We start from the raw sequence: 19,367 nt of genomic DNA, 5'->3' as shown, positions 1-19,367 counted from the left end.
TGAGCTGACAAAACCAAGCCCCAGGACATCTTCTCATGAAGTCCTCCCTGTCACGTCGACTTGTCAACAGACAGTCCTGTGCTTCTCATGGAGCTTGTCCTGGTTGGGGAAAGGATTTGTGGTATCACGGCTGTCAGTGATTTAGCTCGAGGGAATCCACTAAAACATCAATACGCTTTCATGCAGATGTGCCCTACAGTCTGGTAAAAACAGTTTGAAACTTAAGAATCAGTTGAACAAATTGTTTTCAAGTTATTTGTTGTTGAATAATTTTGTTTACATCGTGCAGCATTCACTGTTTTACATGAGCTGTTGATATGCTAAGATGTAAATAGGGGAGGATAATTCATGGAGTTAATATACACAGATATTCAGTATTCATTTTTTCTTAAAAGTGTCCCAGCACCCTTTTTAGTGCGTTTAAAATATTTTTAAACAAATAAAAATAACTGTATTCATAATGAGCACTAATTCATTCACATTTCACAAACTGCCCTCGAAATGTGCGCGCCTCTGTGACACCGAAGATCTTAAATTGAGAAGATTACTCACAAGTGGGTGATAAACACCAGCTATCGTTTGCCCAATCATAAAGACATACTTTAAGTGCAGCGCTGCTCGGAAACGAAGTCGTTTTCGTAAACAACTACCGATAACAAAATAAACATTTCATCTCTGATTAGTAAGAATATAATATCAATATGAATGAAGAACATGGTTCAATAAACAGTTAAATAAATAGGATAAGAAAGAAACGCATTAATACATATTAAATGGATTAATTAGTATTATTAAGACTAATATTATGGACCTACACTGTGATTCAAACTATCAGAAACGCCTCACACCTTAATTCCAGTGCACTGAGCCACTTGGCGCTTGATGGCAGTTTTGGTGCTCGGACATAGCGGCAGAGTGAGAGCTCTTTCCTTCTTTTGCCTCTCAGCTGACGTCACCGAGCTTCCGCCTTACCGTTTCCGTACACAAACTCTCAGCTGATGACGTGTGCACTCCACTGCCGTCAGCTAGCTCGCTAGCTTAGCCATCTGTCAGAATAAAGGTGTTATTAGTGAAGTACAAACCAAAGTGTAGCTTAACGCTGCATCAACAGGGAGAAAATGGAGACGCTTTACCACCAGACAAACAAGTGAGTGCGTCTTAAACTGCTCTCTGTTTAAGACTGTGCACATCGGCGTAGCAAGTCAATGGCATACACCAGAGAATATGGCTAGCTAATCACAAGTTACCCGTAACTGATTACTGGAATAAGATGATGGATTTTCTAAAAAATAAAATAATCTGGAGTTCACTTCAATGTGCAAAGTTTTCAACCGAGAAATAACTGAGCAGTTCCGCTAACGTGATGAAACGCTTTACTGAATTCAGTTAGCTGATTAGTTAGCTAATTGTGAAGCTAACTTAACGGTTAAAAGTAGCGTCATACGAGTCACCACAACTAAGTTATTAAAGGTATTGTTAACGAACTTGACGCTACTACTTCTAATGTTGATAATTGTATCTGCTAAGCCCATTAATTCTTGTCATGTGAATGTTCACGGCCATGATTGTCGCTGTCTGTCGTCGATCAGACAAATTCATGAGGTGCAGTCTCACATGGGGAATCTGGAGACCACAGACCGCCAGTCAGTACACTGTGAGTTGACACATCACATTAACATTATGATTTTTTTTTTTCTTTAAGTCTTGTCTATGTCCTTGTCAAAATGTCCCAACACCCCTAGTCTATCTCAGATTAACGACTGCAGCAAAGGCAAAAAAATAACCAAATCTGAGCCATGGAAGCTGTTTGTGTTCCCATGACAACAGGGGAAGAGGAGGGCGAAGATGGAGTTAAAGCCTGGTGGACTAGTGTCTGCCCGGGTTAGGGTTAGGGTTAGTCTTGTCTATGTCCTTGTCAAAATGTCCCAACACCCCATAGTCCATCTCAGATTAACGACTGCAGCAAAGGCAAAAAATAACCAAATCTGAGCCATGGAAGCTGTTTGTATTCCCATGACAACAGGGGAAGAGGAGGGCGAAGATGGAGTTAAAGCCTGTGGACTAGTGTCTGCCCGGGTTAGGGTTAGGGTTAGTCTTGTCTATGTCCTTGTCAAAATCTCCCAACACCCCTAGTCCATCTCAGATTAACGACTGCAGCAAAGGCAAAAATAACCAAATCTGAGCCATGGAAGCTGTTTGTGTTCCCATGACAACAGGGGAAGAGGAGGGCAAAGATGGAGTTAAAGCCTGTGGACTAGTGTCTGCCCGGCTGATTGTGTTTTTGTGGTGGGTGCCTGAACAATCTGCTCCGGGCCAGGCTGGTGCCAGCACAGGAAGCAGCAGGGTGGGGGCAGCGGGACAAGCTGGGACGGCTTCGACTAGATAATGGTGGGAGCCAGGCAGATGACGATGACATCAACTCGCATGTTAACGCGGGGAAGGATGTAGCAAAGCCTCGAAACGTTACTGATGGGAAAGGGGGGTGGGGACTTAAGGTGCGGGGCTTGATCTTTTAATACGGTCCGATAAAGTTTTACAGAAGTTTAGCCTAAAATAATCTGGCACCCACAATCTCCGCAGGCTTAGAGTTGAATGAGGGTGTAACAGCTAATGATGTGGGTCATGACTTCAAACAATTGCATGATCTGCCTTATCACATGTTATTTGTATAGTCATCTTATTTTGATTGCGATTGTCCAGACAATGAGGAAATGACCAAAAAGCGCACGTTATGTACAGTCTTCCTTCCTGCAGTCCTGCTGAAGTCACAAACTACACTGATATGTGAGCAGTAGTCGCTTATAATGAGAGGACAGCAACTCCCGAGAACAAACTGCAACAGTGTCTTCAACTCATAACTGCTCCTTATTGATTTGAAAGACAAGGGTTAAAAAAAAAAAGGATCAAGGCTTGATTTGTTTTTACATTTTTGTCAAAAGTCTCAGGAAATAAGTTGAAGACACTATTGCAGTTCCTACTTGGGAGTCTTCTTATTACATGAGACAATTTTTTTTAATGTTTGGTTTTTTTGACAAGCATCCCAGTCATAAGGAAAGCTGATTGGGTAGGTTCATATTCATGTCATTCACTTGCGTTTTTTTCCCCTTTTTTTCCACTCCTCTAACAAGTGTTGGAGAACGACCTGCAGGCCAGAATCGACCAGATCTTCAACCATTTAGAACGCCTTGAGATCCTGGCCAGCAAGGAACCACCAAACCGCCGCCAGAATGCCAAATTGTGAGTTTGGAATGAGTCAATTGCTGGTGACCCTAAAGCCTCAGAGCTGGCAGGGTGATCCGTATCTCACAAAGGCATGGGAAGGCTGTAGAAGATGAGACAGGCAGCCGTCTCCTGCCCTGTGGCGACATGGCTCTATGAAAACATATCCTCGGAAACCCCGTCATCATCAGCATTCTTGCTGCACTGGGCAAAGATTCATTTCTGAGCTGGGTAAACAGGCCCCAGGGGACGCAGTGCTCCCCATCCCACAGCCCTCCTCTGATCTCTAGTTGAGCCGCAGGGCGAGCACAGATGACGCTAAGGACAGGGAGAGGCTAGGAGAGACTGGGCCCTCAGGTGTTTCCTCCTCATTCCAGCCACGTCAGACATAAGGGAGAGACATTACATTAACCACAGCCATGAGTAGTTTTGGTAAAAAGAGCTGAGGTATAACCAAAGTTATAAAAGACGTCACAAGGTGAGTAAGGGACACTTGAAAAATGTTTTGAGTAACTATGGAAAAAGTCTTTGTGTGCTTAGTGACTCCGCAAACATGAGCGAACAATTGTATCTTTTGCCTTCCATCAGGCGAGTGGACCAGCTGAAGTACGATGTGCAGCACCTCCAGACGGCCCTACGAAACTTCCAACACCGACGGTACGCCAGAGAGGCCCAGGAGAGGGAGAGAGAAGAGCTCATGAGCCGGACCTTCACAACCAATGCAAGTGTCATATACCTCAAAACAGGGTGGGAAATTAACGTCGGCCACCAGACAAATGCTGGTAAAAATTTGGCTGTGGCTACTAAGTTTGTCTACCCTGACAGCCACTTGGTGAAGTTAGCAAGCTGGTAAAAAGGGATGGCTCGCTGCGGTAAATGCATTATGAAACTGCATGTGTGATTAAAGGATGTTTGATCTTGTCCTATGTAGGATGCAGATACCTCCATCCCCATAGATGAGACCCTACAGTTAAACTCCAACTTGCACAACGCACACAGAGGCATGGATGACCTCCTGGGCAGTGGCAGCAGTATCCTCAACGGCCTCCGAGATCAGAGGGGGACGCTCAAGGTGTGTGCGTATGCCTCCCTATGGGGTGTAGCAAAGGAATTTTCTGTCTGTCGCTGAGCAGAAATCTGCCGGTTGATTGTTGTCTAGAGAGGAGCCGAAGCCACGGCATGCTCAGCAAAACCCCTCCCCGTGTGAATACAAGTCAGAAATTTTTTAATATATATGCTGACCCAGTTTCGGGTGTCCACAGTGATCTGATCACAATAGTCTGATTGTTAGAGGCTGAGTCCATGTTTCCAGGGAGGAGATGGTCTTCCTGGTTTTGCTCCAAGCCTCCTCTTATCAGGGTGTGTCTGGTGATCAGCACTGAGGGCCTGGTTGCCTAGCCGTGAGAAACTACTGAGGTGGGGTGGGAGCAGCACAACAGGGAGGGCGTTGGCACTCAAGACAGCATCTGCTAAATCAGCTGTGTTTAAGTTTGATGACAGCAGTTTGGATGTGATATGTCCATTTTCCAAAACAGTTACAATACATTTGATTCACTTTTTCTTACATACACGTGGCTTTGTTTGGCTCTGTGCAGGGAACCCATAAGAAGATGCTGGATGTGGCCAATATGTTGGGGCTGTCGAACACAGTCATGAGACTGATAGAGAGGCGAGCCACCCAGGACAAGTTCATCATGATTGGAGGCATGCTGCTGACCTGCGTCTTCATGTTCCTGGTTATCAAATACCTGGGCTGATCACCATCCATCCATTCACGACAACGGTTTTCAGTCTGACTTGGACTCTCTTAACACCACAGCCCCATGACATGTGAACAGTGATATAATTCTTGTGTTTTCAATGTTATGAGATTTGGAAAAAAAGTCATGATTTTTTTTATAAACTGTGCCATCATTTTTTTTTTTTTTTGGTTTCCCACTATTCTTTCTTTTTTGGCACCCATAAAATTGTACGGTTGGTGTAGAGTTCAAATAGATGTACAATATTTCATTCCACTCCAAGCTCAAAGATGGCATTGAACTTGCTGCCCTCCTTGACTTTCACACATCCATAATCCAGTCCTGCATCAAATCAAACTGTGTAACTGTAAATCAGTAATGTGACATTTCAGATGGCTTTCTGCTAATTTATAAGCTCATATTTTGCCTTTGCCTCCACTGAACAGCTATTCATTGTTTTGTTGTTTTTGTCTCCCTTAATCATGCCAGAAATGTTGTATTAATATCATTCTGCCTTGTTAAGTATGGTTCCTAGAGAAATTGGGGAGAATAAGGAAATAACAGTCTTGACCTGATCATCCATATTTAATAACATGGCAAAATAATACTGCCTGGGGATTCTCACTTTATGTGTAGTGATGTGTGATAGCCAGGGGATGAATAGGGTGGCAACAAGGACCCTCTCAGAGAAACAACAGAAGCAAAAAGTATTAGTAATTGTTTGACATGCAGTTTCATAAAGTTAAATATTGTAACTACCCTTGTAAGAATCTCTTGAACTTACACTTGGGTCTAGTCTCACTATGTGAGTGCTTTAATTCTCTTAATAGAATAAAAATCCATTATGTCTTGGTTTTATTTTTATCATATCTTTAAGTGACTGTACTGTAATAAAGTCTGACAGATCTGCAGACGGCTGGTAGAACAAGGGCTTTCCCTGGCACTGCTAACAGAGCTACTGATAAATTACCACAGCTTTAGCACTTGGCCGCTGCAGATTTACTGCTTTCACAAGTAACTTCCAGACGACTAGGGCCCCATCTAGTGGCCGACATTCATAATGGACTTCTTTGGGTATTTTTTGCCTGTTACTGACCAGATGAGTGTTTTTCGGGATTTATTTTGTTAAGACTTTGATTATTCACATAACTGCAGGGATTAACAGATCAACTGTTTTCTGGTGAATGGTATGAACTACAGGCTTTACAGATAACAAAGACAAATATACTCAAGTTTTTATTTGCTTAAGCATTAAGATTTAAAAAATACATACAGTTGCTACTGTTTTACAGATCGTTATCCGTTACATCCCTGCCCGTCTTAGCCAGGGTAGTTTAGAAATAGCCTTGATAAAATACACATGCATTATTCCATTTTCCTTCTAAGTTGTCATTCATTCTGCTTTCCCAACAGTAGCTTCAAACCTCTAGAATGTTTCAGGTTAGACTACAGCAGTTTTATTTACAAAATTACACAAAAGCAAAACACAACTCTTCTTCTGAAGAGCATTTTGGAAAATAATTTAAAAACAAAAAATACAATTATTGCAGTATACTACAATCATAATTACATGATGCAAAAGCAGCATCTTGATGTACAGATTTCAGTGCAAGTTATCCAGGTGTACCTTTACCACCAGGAACATGACGTGTGCCTCTGAGTACGAGGGATGTGTGATCACCTTAAACATAATTCCCATAACTCAGAGGCAGTTTCCTATGTGACAATTTCATACCAATACCATACCATAGCATTAATTTTATTTGGGCATCATATTGGTGGGATTCTTCACATTATACACTGATATATGTACAATTTACTGCATCACAAGTTGTTTCGAGACCAAGGATCCAATAGAGAGCAAGTAGTCGTATGAAAACAAAACAGAGTATTAATAATTACAAAATAAGTCAGGCTCTCTATAGCAACCAGGTTACATTACAGAGTCAGAGCTGTTCTGATCTGGGGCAAACCCACTTCCTTCTTATCTTATACTTTCCCACAACAGGATTCAGCCATGTTGTCTCTCTCTGACTGCAGGAAACAAGCAAGGGCTACCAAAATAACAATCATATTCAAATGTGGAAAACAAAATACTCCAGTGGTTTTTTTGACTGGCTTCCCATTCAAAACAAATGGGTGTCCTGTAGTTTGTCAATACATCCCAAAGTCTTGAGAAGTCTCTTTACATCTTCACCCTGTGTAACAAAAATTCAGGGCAAAGCATTGCTATTACAGTGAAAATAAATTCAAAGGAGTCAGAATAAAATGTTAGTGTCAGTTTTGACTTCTACACAGGCAGCACCACTTGGTGGCTACATCTTGCTGCACTGTGCAGTCTAGTTCCAACGGTGGTTTGGTGACGAGCTTCCTGGTTCCTGTGTGTCACTGTTGTACATGGCCTCTTTCAAAGCCCTTGCTCGAGTCTCAACCAAGCCAACTCATGCCGAGTCTCCGCCTGATTGTCTGCTGTAAATATGCCGCTTCACTGCCGTTACTCCTCAGGAGCCATGATTTGGGGGGTGCTGGAGGTCCTGCCCTGAGAAGATGGGGTGTAGGAGGGGGTGGAGTTGGAGGGCTGCAGCTGCAGCAGCCTGTGAAGGCCGAGGAGTAAAGAGTGCAGGGTAGAGAGCTGTGTGTGGAACATGGTGAAGAGCTAAGGGGGTGTGGTGAAGTGCAGAGGCTGGGATAATGTGTATGGGCTGACCAGAGAGGAAGGCTGTGGGGTGAGCAGGGATCAACCCAGCGTGTCCCAGTGAGTGTCCCAGAGAGTGACCTAGAGACGGGCCCAGAGGGGACAAGGAGATAGGGGTAAGGTGGTGCTGGGGAATGTGGTGTACCTGGGCTAGCTGCGCATGGGCAGGATGTGGGTGATGTGGATGTGCTGGGTGGATGCCCATGGCTGCAGCAGTGGCTGCATGGTGCTGCAGGATGGCATGCTGCACTGTGGTGATCGAGGTGGCAGATGCTACTGACACAGCGGGCTGTTGGATGTGGATCTGCTGCAGGGCGGGCGGAGGTGGAGCTGGGGCCAGGTTTGCAGCTGCAGCAGCTGCAGCTGCAGCCGCAGCAGCAGAGGGAAAGGTCTTGACCTGTTTGGCCAGGAGCTGTTGCTGGATGTGCTGCTGGGCAGCCTGCTGCAGTTTGCTGTATTTCTCCATCTCCTCTGGTGTGAATGTGATAGGCTGACTCTCCAGAGGAGCCAGGCCGTCTTCCTCCGCCTCCATACCTTCCTCTTCCAAGGTGGGTGGAGGGTATGCAGGATAGGCATGCATGGGGGGCTGCTGCTGCTGCATTTCAGGCATGAGAGGCTCCATCATGGGGTTCTGGGAAGGGTCCTGTCCTGCCTCTCCTTGGTACTGGGGCATCAATATGGAAGGCTCCTGTTCGAACAGTGGCCGGGACTCATGGTGTACCTGGGTTTCAGTGCTGGGGTGCTGTGCCTCTTCTTGGACCACAGTGATCTGTGGGGCTTCCTCAACCTTCTGTACAGGTGGAGCTGGAGGTGGTGGTGGAGGGGGAAACTCCCTTATAGGCTCTACCAGGATAACCTCTCCTTCAGCCTCAGAGCCTTTCCCTGCTGCTGATTTCTCACCCTCATCTGGTCTAGTCAGGGGAATTATGGGTGTTTTCTTCCCTGACTGCAGCTTACCAAAAAGGGGAAGCATGGCTTTATTTCCCAGGGTAGGGGGTAGTTTGGGACCAAAATAACCTTGTGGTGGGTCCTTGATCTTAATGCCAGATTTTGTTCCAGTTGAAGGGTCATCAGTGCCTTTCTTAGACTGAACCTTCTCCAGCAGTTGGCGAGCAGTAAGGGTGTTTCTCTGCTCTCCTGCATCTCGAGACCCCCCAGGCCTCAGTCCCTGTGAGCTGGACGAGTGGCTGTTGCGGTTGGGGGCTCGTGATGAAGTTGAACGTGGAGACTGGGAGCGGTAGATGCGAGAGCGGTTGAAGTCTCTGCGGTGTATGTCACTGTCCCCTCGGCTCCTGGGGCCCCGTCGGTGAGGGGAGCCCTTGGTAGAACTTGAGGAGCGGCTGGCAGAGCTGTGGCTACGGCTGTAGCTGCGTCTCCAAGATCGAGTACTACTGCTGCGGCTCCTGCTACTGGAGCTCCTAGAGCTGCTCCGATGATGCCGCCGGTGCCTCTTCCTGCGGCTGTGGCTGCGTGAGCGTGAGCGCGAGTCTTCTGAAGATGTAGAGGAATACTGGCGTCTCCTGGATCGCCTGCGTCCCCGGCTGCCCCTGCGTTCATACTCAGAGTCTGTCGAGTGTTTGGAGTGCCTCCTCCTGCGATCCTCATTGCTGTAGTCACTGTAACTATCTGAATAGCTGTGGCTACGGTGGCTGTATGCACTGCTGCCCACTGAGGAGCGCTCTGAGCTGCTGGAGTATGAGTGGCTACGGGAAGTTTGGCCACGGTGGTGCCGCCGACTGCTGCCTCGTCTATCCCCACGCCTTGAGGAACGGCTGCAGGAGCGCCCAGAGTCTTCGCTATGGTGTCGACGCTGTTCCCGAGGACTTGACCTGCGATGGCGTGAGCGCTGGGTCGCAGGGCCCCCTTCTTCTTCACTCTCACTGCTGGGAGGTCGGCCTGGGCCAGGACTCTTTTGGGCTGAGGTGGAACAGGAGGCACTTTGAGGTGCATTTGAGTCTGTCTTTTGTCTCTTTGTTCCATTGTGCTCCTCTGAGGAGTTGGCCTTGTTGTCAGAGCCTTTTCCAGACCCTCCTTCCTCTACTCCAGACTTGGAAGGCACTTCCTTAGCAGGACGTTTCCTCTTACCAGATTCTGCTCCTGAAGGTCCTGCAGCTCTTGCCATTCCGGGTGACAGCTGAACAGAGGAGGCAACTGATTTATCTTCTGACTTTGGTTTTGACTTCTCCTTTTCATCACCTGCTGCTGCTTCATCATGATCTGGAACCTTGTTTTTGCTCTTCTTTCGTTTGTGTTTTTTCTTCTTTTTGGGTTTTTCTTGTGTGACCTCAGTCTCTCCTTCCCCATCTTCTGCTGCTCCCTTTTCCTTTCCCTTACGTTTTGAGTGCTTCACAGACTTCTTATGCTTCTTCTTTTTCTTCTTCTTCTTGGAACTACTGCTGCCAGTTGCTGGCTTTTGTTCATCACCTTCTGAGTGGCCAGACTCTCCCTTCATCATGGGTTGATCTTTGTCAGTGCTGGGCCCAGGGTTAGTGGTTGCATCTGCTGCAGCTGCTGAAGCAGACATCTCTTGTCCTTTATCATCAGCCTCTTCACAAGTCTTGGGGGACTTTGCTACTTTCCCACCGCGAACTCCTTTATTGCGGGACAGCTTGAAATCAAAATAGAGGGGATTACAGCTGTAAGAAAGGGAGGGCTGAGCTTTTGTAAATTCAAGGAGCTCAGAGGGCCACTGCAAGGTAGTGCTCTCATCTTTGCTCAGGACAGGGAAAAAAGGACCTGTAGGGATTTTAGGGCCTAAATTGGTATCAGGAACATCCTGCGTACTCTCTACTTTCTGTGCTGGGGTGGTAGATATTGTGGGAGCAGTGTCTACTGTGCATGAGGAGGCCTCCTCTGTCTTCACTTTAGGTGACGAAGGTGTTGGCTCTGGAACAACAGTTGAAGCGACCTTTCCTTGTTCTTTCTCAGTCTTACACTCAGTAACATTGGGCTCTGTCTGCTCAGAACTATCCTCAACCTTTTTCTCCTCCTGCACTTCCTCTTCGTCTTCCTCCTCTTTGCTCTCACACTGATCAGTTGCCTTCATGAACAGCAGGAACTGGAAGTGGGGTTTCACACGACAGTGAGCTGGAGGTATATAGTGATAGTACTGAGGCTCCTGTCCAGCATAGCCCTCCTCCTTCTTCATCATCATCTTCAGTTTGTTCAGAGTAGAGGCTAGAGAGGCTCCGTCATCCTGCTGCTGCATTTCTTCTGTTCCTGTCACACTCCCACCTTCTCCTTCAGTTCCTCCTTTGGGGCTATCTGTGCTGCCTGATGCCTCCTCCTGTCCTCCAGCCTTCTCTCCCTCCTGTCCCTCTTCTCCCTCCATGGCCTCCTCTCCATGGTCAGCAAACACAGCAGCTGCTGTCTCCAGCTTAACTGGAGTTTTCTTAGCAAAGGAGAAGGACACACTGACTTTGGATGTCCCAGTGGGGGTTGGGGAGGAGGAGCTGTTCTTCCCCAGAGAGAAACTGATGGTTGGGCCTAGCTTAGGGGAAGCCTGCCCACTTTTAACTCCTGATGAGCCCTCCGCAGCACTGTCTGTCACTGCGATATTCTCAGACACTGAGCTGTCACCATCTTCTGACTTCTCACCGTCCACAGCTACTGTGGTAGTTTTGAACATGGGACCACTCCCTGGAGTACTGAAACACAAGAACAATTAAAAAAAAAAACAAACAGTGAGATATGGGATGAATGTTTCAAACCCAATGATGAGAGCAAGGTATTACGCCAGTGGAAATATAAAATGTGCATTGCTGTGAACTGACCTTATAAAATGACCTTCAGTGATCACTTTGATATTCAATAATTTTGTTAATATATGCCATATTATAAAGACAAAGACAAACTCAAATCGAACCATATATAAAGCAACTGATTTTTCATTGCTTACTCTTTACCAGGTACTTTAGAACCTATTTAACACATACTCTGCATCTGACACACCAGAGACACACAGCACGATTATAATATTAATGGTTCTATGCTGGTATCCTGACAGCAGAGGTCACTCCAGCAACGCATTCTTACCAGTCCTGCTGTTTCCTTAGCTCGGCAAGCTCATGTAGCCGGCGCAGCATCTTCTCTTGCTTCTTCCCATCTTTCCGGGAACGGGATGACACATTCCGTGCAAATTCCCTCTGCTTCAGCTCCTTAAGCCTCTGCATTACACAAAACAAAGACAGAGAGACAACAGAAGATGAAAAAAGCACTTTAAGATAACTTCTTCCACAGTGAAAAACAGTCAACCATTTCATCTCAGTTACAGCAATGCTGTTGTACAAAGGATTGGACAGATGACACAGTGTTTCCTCCATAATTTTATGCAGCTGTGGTCCTTTGCGCAACAATTCTAGTTTTGTTCTGTTATTGTTATGGTGTAAGTTATGTTTCAAGTTGAGGTTCTAGTGTTAAAAATATTTTAAAACTAACTTCTAAAAATCTGGACAACATTACCTACAGTGGACAACACTCAACTGTAGGTAATGGACTAAATTAGATAGATAGATAGATAGATAGATAGATAGATAGATAGATTTTTATTGTCATTGCACAATCATATACGTATAATAATGCAACAAAATTAGGGCTCAGTCCTTTCGGTGCAGGGGAGAATAGAAAGCATCGTGCATCTTGCTAGTTGAATAGCCAAGTCCAGTAATAGATGGCTGCAGCCAAACCAAATTATAAAGTTTATTTAAATTCCACATTTTCTCTGGCAGCGGTGACACACCACTGCTTCATAAAAACAGAGGATACTGAATAACATATTAATAGTATGATGCTGTCTTCACCTGCTTGTGAGCATGGTCATAGGAATTGATGTGGTTGTCAAATTCCTGGTGTTTGGTATACTGCTTGTCACATAGCTCACAGTAGAAGTTGGCTCTCAAGTCCTCCAGAGCCTTCGCAATAGCTTTCTCCTTTTCAACCTGGTCCTATTGGTAGAAAAGGCAAGAGTGAGTGACCTTGGCAAATATTTGATAAGAACACTGAACTGCAGAGAACAGTTCTACTTTAGCTGTACAGGGAAGGGGATTTGTAGCACAGTTGTCCAATAAGCTTATCTTCTTTTGCTAACTGTAACGGCAGGTCTAATGGTTGTTTCCACAGTTTAGGAATATTTAATCTCAAAAAGACGCAGCCAAATGGAAAAAAAAAATCAAAAGAAATCCTAGCTGATGTAATTTCTTAACATGTAAAATCAAGACATCTAAACACTACCTGCCAAAATAAACTGGCACTAATTGGCCAGTATTACAGTATTATTATGTCTAACTGATCACCTTGAAAAGACTTGTTTTTGGTCTGCCAGTTAAGTGTCAGCAATCTAGTTTTCACTGCTGGGATAAAAGCCACAAGCAGTGGGGGGAGCAAAAGGGTGCGGTAGAAAAGGAGATGCTCCACAATTCTCCAAAGATGACTATGTTGCAATCCATAAGACAGGAGTCTTAGCAAGAAGCTCATGAGTCAAAAGCACATGACAAAGCCAGGAAAAAATGAGAACAGAACAGATGTAAGTGGGTTAAAAGAAAAAGATAAGGAGACAGCCTAATTCAATGAGAGCAGGTCACCCAGAGAAGTGGTATAAGCATAATAGTGTTATAAGCTATGGAGGCCAGTCTAACCTCAAGAAAATACACTGAGTTAAAAGCAGAAGGGCCTCACCTTGTATTTCTGTCGAAGCTCTTCTGTGTCCTCCTTCTCCACCTCGAGCACTCTTCTCTTTTCTGTGGCATCCTCTGCATAGTCCAGCTATAAGGACAAATACATCAGTTAAAACGTGAGGATAACAAAACAGCACAATAAGGTCTCATACCTATAACCAACACTATTAATGTGAAATGCGATGGAAGGAAAGAACTGACTTCATTGGCACACTGCAGGCAGCTAATCTAAAGTGTCAGCAGCACTGCCTTTCTTCAATGAGATTGGAAATGTTGCTTCACATATTTTCTCTTGCATGGTCTGTTCTATTCTTTACATATAGTTTAATAACAGTTCATCCACTGTGTGGATTGTACTATATGGTATACATATGCTACCCATACATTTACGAAACTGTATGCTAATATCTGCCATGCCATTTGCCCACCGACCAGGTTGGCAAATGGTCACAAACATCATAACCCGTTAAAGTTCCTAATATCCCTTGGATTCCTATAGCCTACATCTTGAAAACTACACCTAAATTTAAGATAGGCATAATGTCCCTTTGCTGCAAAAAAGGTCAGTAATTACTGGGGTTCCATAAACCTCAACAAACAGCTGGTTTGGCACTTTGGCGACACACTAAAATCAAACCAAGTCATTGGACACTTTTAGTGTACTGTGGGTTGTGTGCATAACACTGGCAAACAGAGCATCTTACCTCCATCTCCATTCGTCCCATCCCCATGACATCATATTTGAGGATGATGGGCACAGGGTCAGTGCGTCCTAGGGGGAAAGAGACAAAGACAGGACAAGGTGAGCTTTTGAGACTGGGACAGTGGGCCAGTTCGGAGACAGCCTGCTTTTAGAGCATAGGGTGCTGGGGTTAGAGAATTTTGCCTTGAAGTGCAAAGAGACCAGAAAGCTACAGTGAACCAAACACCAGCCATTCTCACAGCTTACTAGAGCCAACAAGTACAACCCCTCTCTGTTCTGCTTGATCTGGCTAGCTAATTTGCTTTCTATTTTTTAAGAGTCAAATTTGCTGCATGCATTGCAGTCCTGTGAATAAAGCAAAGTGAGGGTCATCAGGGGAGTTCAGAATTACCAGTAACCAGTAACTGGGGAGAGGAAGAAACGAGTGATAACACAGAGGGACAAATTCAACAGACAATAAGACTGTCAGATTTAAGCCAATCCTTTCAAACTAGCTCTGCTGAGTATGCCCCCCCATCCTTTTCAGCGCTGCAGTCCTGTTAAACCAGAATACCAAGTTTATCAAGGATGCTACAGCCTGAGGGACCTTGAAGGGGGAGCGGTCGGGGGGCTGGCACAGCTGCTGCTGCTTATTGAGCGTCACTGCGACAGCCTCCATAAGGGCAACAGAGCCTCACCAGCTCATCTGATGCACAATCTCTTCCTGAACTGGCTGATGGCTGGCTGACCCTCGCAGCCACCTCTCACTGTCCTGTAAGATGTCTGTTTTCTGTTCCCCTGTCCTAGGCCCCTTTTCTTATCATGGCAGGGGCAAAAAACACTCTCTTCCTCTGTCTACTTAAGCTAGGTTATGTAAGCTGTGAAAAGAGCTAGATCAGAAGGAAATTAACTGTAGTAAAATAAACAAACCAAAACAACCAAAAACAGAATGAAACTTAAGATATACATAAAAAAAAAAAAAAAAAAAATCAAAACTAATTTGGAGATTGACACAGAATTGCATAATCCACTCATAATCAGCCAAACAAAGCAGAGAAAAAGACAGAGTAAAAAAAAAAGAAAAAAAAAAAAAAGACACAAGCACTGAACTACAGCAGAGTGACGTCACAGGCCAGGAATTGCCATGGTGACAATGCAAGGGATGGGGATACTTACCTGGTAAAACAGGGGTATGGGTAGGAGGGAAAGGAGGGGGAGGACAGACAGACAGACAGGGGAATCTCAAAACAAAAGGCATAAAAAATTTGGACTAGTCTGCTGCAGCTGTTGCCAGCCAGATACAATAATCACTCTTTTTAATGCTGATTATCAATTCAGTTTGGTTTCAGTTTTTTCCCCCCACATACTCAAATTTTGTTCTTTTCGATTCATCAATTTTGTGGTTAGCTTATACCATTGGACATATGGAATAGCTGAAAATATGGAAACTGGGCTCGCAAACAACTGATTCTTTATTTGGAAATTTAATGACTGTACAATGCCATTTTCTTAGTTAATAATTACGTGAAGCACAGCAAATCACTGAATTTCATACCAGTTTTGTCACAAACTGAAGTTTTTCTCTGATGAAAAGGTTAAACAAACCAGAACTCTGGTACCATCGCTTCGAAACTGGTAGTTTGTGCCAATAAGATTACAAAGAAAACATACATAATCAGTTCATCAGTCTAAATGAATTTAAAAGCCTTCAACTGCCTTAGAAATAATAACTTTAAAAAATATGAGACTGCTTAATTCTTGACACATTCTTACCTTACTGACAAGAGAAAGGTAAGAATATGTATTTTGTGAAAATATTCCTGTGCTGTGCTTTTGTATTCATAGGCCAATGGCATAATAACTCTGAAATCATGGATGCATGGCCATCATATCATGTACAACAGTCTGCCTGGACTCACATCCCAACTGCAGTGTTTGTCCGCTGGACAGGTTATTAACTAAAAGAAAAAATCTAACTTAGATTCTTTATCAAAGAGAAGCCTTATCCCACTGAGGAAGTGATGCGAGGACTATGTGTGTGAAACCGGGGTCTAAAGACTATCTACTGGAAGCCAAGTGCCTTCCTGCTATTTTCCTAGCAGTGGTAGAGGAGTGAAACCACAAGGGATATATGGCTGCAGGCCAGCCTACGGACAGACAACTGCAGTCGAGTTCCCAAGCTGACTCTTTCGCTGAGAACAGCAGGATGGAGTCGCAAGCCAGGCCCAAAATCAATGATCAATAAACAATTACAGTCATCCCAAACTATCACCAATCTTTAAACACAGTGACAATACTTTCACATTACCCATTCCAGTGAAAAATAAAGGGACCGGACAAAAAAGACATAAAACAATAGTGTGTCTAAATCACAGGGTGTGAATCACAAGGTTAAAAAAACTGAAAACAAACAAAATGACAATGTCCTAAGAGAAACACATATGTATAAAAGACAAGCAGCAGAATGAGGACTAATACAGAGAGAATTTGAAGCCTATGTAGCACTGGTGCTCTGATGACGGGAAAACAAAAGAAAAAGAAATGGGAAAAACTAAAATAAATAAATAAAAAAACAAATAAATAAATAAATTAAATAAACAAAATAAAATAAAAACAATTCAATTGGGGGATAAAATAACATTTACCACTAAGTTTACCATCAGCACAACATGGGCAGGATCAAATCGCTGTAAAAAAGAAACACCAATTGGTTAAGCAGGAAGATTGAGGCACATAGAGAAGGGAGGGTGGGGTTGGGAGTGGGGTTGTGGGGTTTAGGGATTATGAGAGGGGCTTCAGTGTGTCCCCCCAACCCCACCTCCTCCCTTCACTCTGGGCTAAATGCTTACAGGGATTTCCTCTCACCACTCTCTCCCAACCACCCATCCCGGTCCCCAGGCTCCTAGCCAGACTTCATCTTGTTCTCTCAACCAGAAGATGCCCCAAAGGTACCCAATTGCCCAAAATCCCTTCTCAGTAATACCCTTCTGTTCATCAGTTTCACCTTACTCTGATGACAACCGTTCAGTTGTTGCATTCAGTAAGATCCCAATTAGACAAGTACTCTTGGGGGAGCTGTACTGGGTGAGGGAATGATTGTTTAAAAAAACAGCTGACTGTGAGGACATATCAGCTTGAACAGAAAAAGGCAGCAGATTCATCAACCCACAAATCATGCCTGGGTTATTACATTTAAAAATAACATCTGTTAAGGGGAGAAATAATCATGCTTCTCTCTTTCTTTTTTCCCCCCCAACATGTGATCATCTGGGCCCTGACAATTCAATGGATGCTGCCAGACACAACCACCATTCTCCCCTTACAAGCCTTTTGCCTTACAGACGCTTGTCAGCCCGGTCAGCAGATCTTCCAGAGATCTTTTCATTTCCTCGCTAGCTCACAACGAGCAAGCTCATTTTGGGATATGCTTACCCCCCAGGACGGTGGACACATAAAGAAAATGTACCTGAGAAAAAGGGCCAGCCGGGCTTTTAGCAGTGCTTAGAGCTGTGTAACATCAAACAAACAGGGTTGACCAATTGCTATGTAGATTTGAACTGTGCATTCTTCTGGAGCGCTGTTATGATGTGAGATCCCATGTGTGTATAACCTCCAACACTGCTTAAAGCCCCAGATGAGTGTGACACAGTTTGAGGCAGGCAGGAGTGCACCTCTGAGACAAGCATGCTGTGCAGGAGGGGCAAAGGAACAGGGGAGGATGGGAGTGTGTAACCATGGGGACAGAGACATTTTGGGTGCAGAGGGGTGGCGTGAGGTTTTCCCTGTAAGTTGACTCTATGGCCCGGTCAGTAACACACACACACACACACACACACACACACACATACGCGCGCGCATCTCAGTCCCACATAATGACCACACACATACACAAAGTATCACAGGTTTGGAGGTAGATACAGGCAAACAAGCAGAGGGGGGAAAACTTGTCTACTCTGCAAGCCATTCAAAGTCTGAGCCGTGGTTACAGCCAATCAGATACCCAACAGCAGCCACGGACACTCAAAGAGGGAAAAAAAATATATATATAAAAAAATAAAATAAAATCTAAAGACATGGAGCTGATGATTCTACGGGATGTGATGAAATCATGGCTTCCTAAATCTACCTGATTTCAAATGGATTTTTTTTTGTTCTTTGTTCAAATCAAAAACACTTTACACTTCAGCAGATTGAAATAAGGGTTTAGTGATTTATGAAGCAAAAGGAGGAAGCTGAGAGAGGCCATTAGCCTACAATACACTGTAAAAGGGGTGTTACATTGAGGTCAATTGCAGAGTGGGAGAAAGAAACACACCCACACGCACACGCGCACATACTGACATACAGAGGGAATCCAACAAACCTTACCTAAAAAGGGGCAAAAGGACAAAAGAAAAATAAGAACAAAGTCAATTCAGTGAAAACTTATAAAAGGGGATACATTGTTTTGACTTCAAAATGTAATAACCTTCTCTTCTGACAAGAGGGATAGGAAGGAGAAGAAGATTGCAATAATAAATCTGCAGATTCTGCCATGATACAACTGTATTGCGAGCCTACACTTGACTAAGCAGATTAGCGAATTTGAACACAGTTAGTGGGCTCAAACACTGGGTTATTAATTCCTACACAACAACTGGACTCACCAATTGCACAGACTCATCTGCCCACAAAGCAGGAGGCTTATATAACCACACAGAGGTGCCAGCGGCAATAACACACAGCCAGTCAGACCCTGCAACTCGTTCTCTCCTCCACACAAAGCACAAATCCCCATCACATCAAATAGATTGCTATTCAGCTGTTTCAAGGCCAGATGAAAATAAACAAGCTTGGACACTGAAGGCTAAGCTCTGAAGTTTCTGCTGTGTAGTTACCTTCCATACACTTGTCAGCCTGCCCAGAATGAAGCAGCTTCCTTGTCTGCTCTGGTCCCTGGCCACATTGTGACTGAGTGTTTGTGGTGGGAATAGGTGATATAGGGAATTTAAGGCCATATATGTCCATGAAGAGAGGCGCTCCTGTAGCAACAACAGAGCTCAACAGCCTGCTGTCACCAGCCTCCCTTGCAAACAGGCATGACAGTGTGCTGGCCGTTGAAACTCACCAGCACACACACTACCAGCATTTTAGTGCCGCATTCATCACTCTGTCAGACCGCAGTATATCATGGCTCTTCAATCTGATGCAGAGACCAGTGTTACAGAAACAGAACAGTGACTAACATCAACATGCAACTGTCTGGAGGCGCCTCAAAAGGGTGTCTGGTAGGGATAGGAACTGGCAGGGACCCCCTAATGCCCCTTTTCCACCAAAAAGTACCTGGTGCTAGTTCGGAGCTGGTGCTAGAGCCAGTGCTT

General features: G+C 44.5%; 2 protein-coding genes across 9 annotated transcripts in view; one reads left to right on the top strand and one right to left on the bottom strand.

Annotated features, from left to right (window-relative positions):
• The first annotated feature begins 973 nt into the window (after window positions 1–973).
• gosr2 (golgi SNAP receptor complex member 2) lies at window positions 974–5,816 on the top strand. The gene is made up of 6 exons (XM_030057734.1): window positions 974–1,147; window positions 1,590–1,654; window positions 3,129–3,237; window positions 3,808–3,940; window positions 4,151–4,291; window positions 4,815–5,816. Exons 1-6 carry the CDS (start codon window positions 1,119–1,121, stop codon window positions 4,974–4,976), a joined length of 639 nt encoding a protein of 212 aa, XP_029913594.1. The 5' UTR covers window positions 974–1,118; the 3' UTR covers window positions 4,977–5,816.
• A 365-nt stretch (window positions 5,817–6,181) lies between these two features.
• Window positions 6,182–19,367, bottom strand: part of gpatch8 (G patch domain containing 8) — a 32,236-nt gene continuing 19,050 nt past the window's right edge. For 5 of the 8 annotated variants that reach the window (XM_030057726.1, XM_030057727.1, XM_030057728.1 and 2 more), the window contains 5 exons: window positions 14,030–14,097; window positions 13,327–13,413; window positions 12,453–12,596; window positions 11,689–11,819; window positions 6,182–11,300 (listed from right to left, as the gene is read on the bottom strand). In XM_030057726.1, the coding sequence (XP_029913586.1) occupies window positions 7,460–11,300; window positions 11,689–11,819; window positions 12,453–12,596; window positions 13,327–13,413; window positions 14,030–14,097 (4,271 nt within the window). In that variant the 3' untranslated portion in view covers window positions 6,182–7,459. Of the gene's footprint in view, window positions 11,301–11,688; window positions 11,820–12,452; window positions 12,597–13,326; window positions 13,414–14,029; window positions 14,098–16,652; window positions 19,365–19,367 lie in introns of those variants that run through there. The other 3 variants (XM_030057732.1, XM_030057731.1, XM_030057733.1) reach the window with 3 other exon arrangements.

The sequence above is a fragment of the Myripristis murdjan genome, chromosome 8 (genome assembly GCF_902150065.1).
Source record: "Myripristis murdjan chromosome 8, fMyrMur1.1, whole genome shotgun sequence".
Lineage (NCBI taxonomy): Eukaryota > Metazoa > Chordata > Actinopteri > Holocentriformes > Holocentridae > Myripristis > Myripristis murdjan.
The sequence above is the reverse complement of the archived record's forward strand: the minus strand, read 5'-3'. Positions and strand labels throughout refer to the sequence as shown.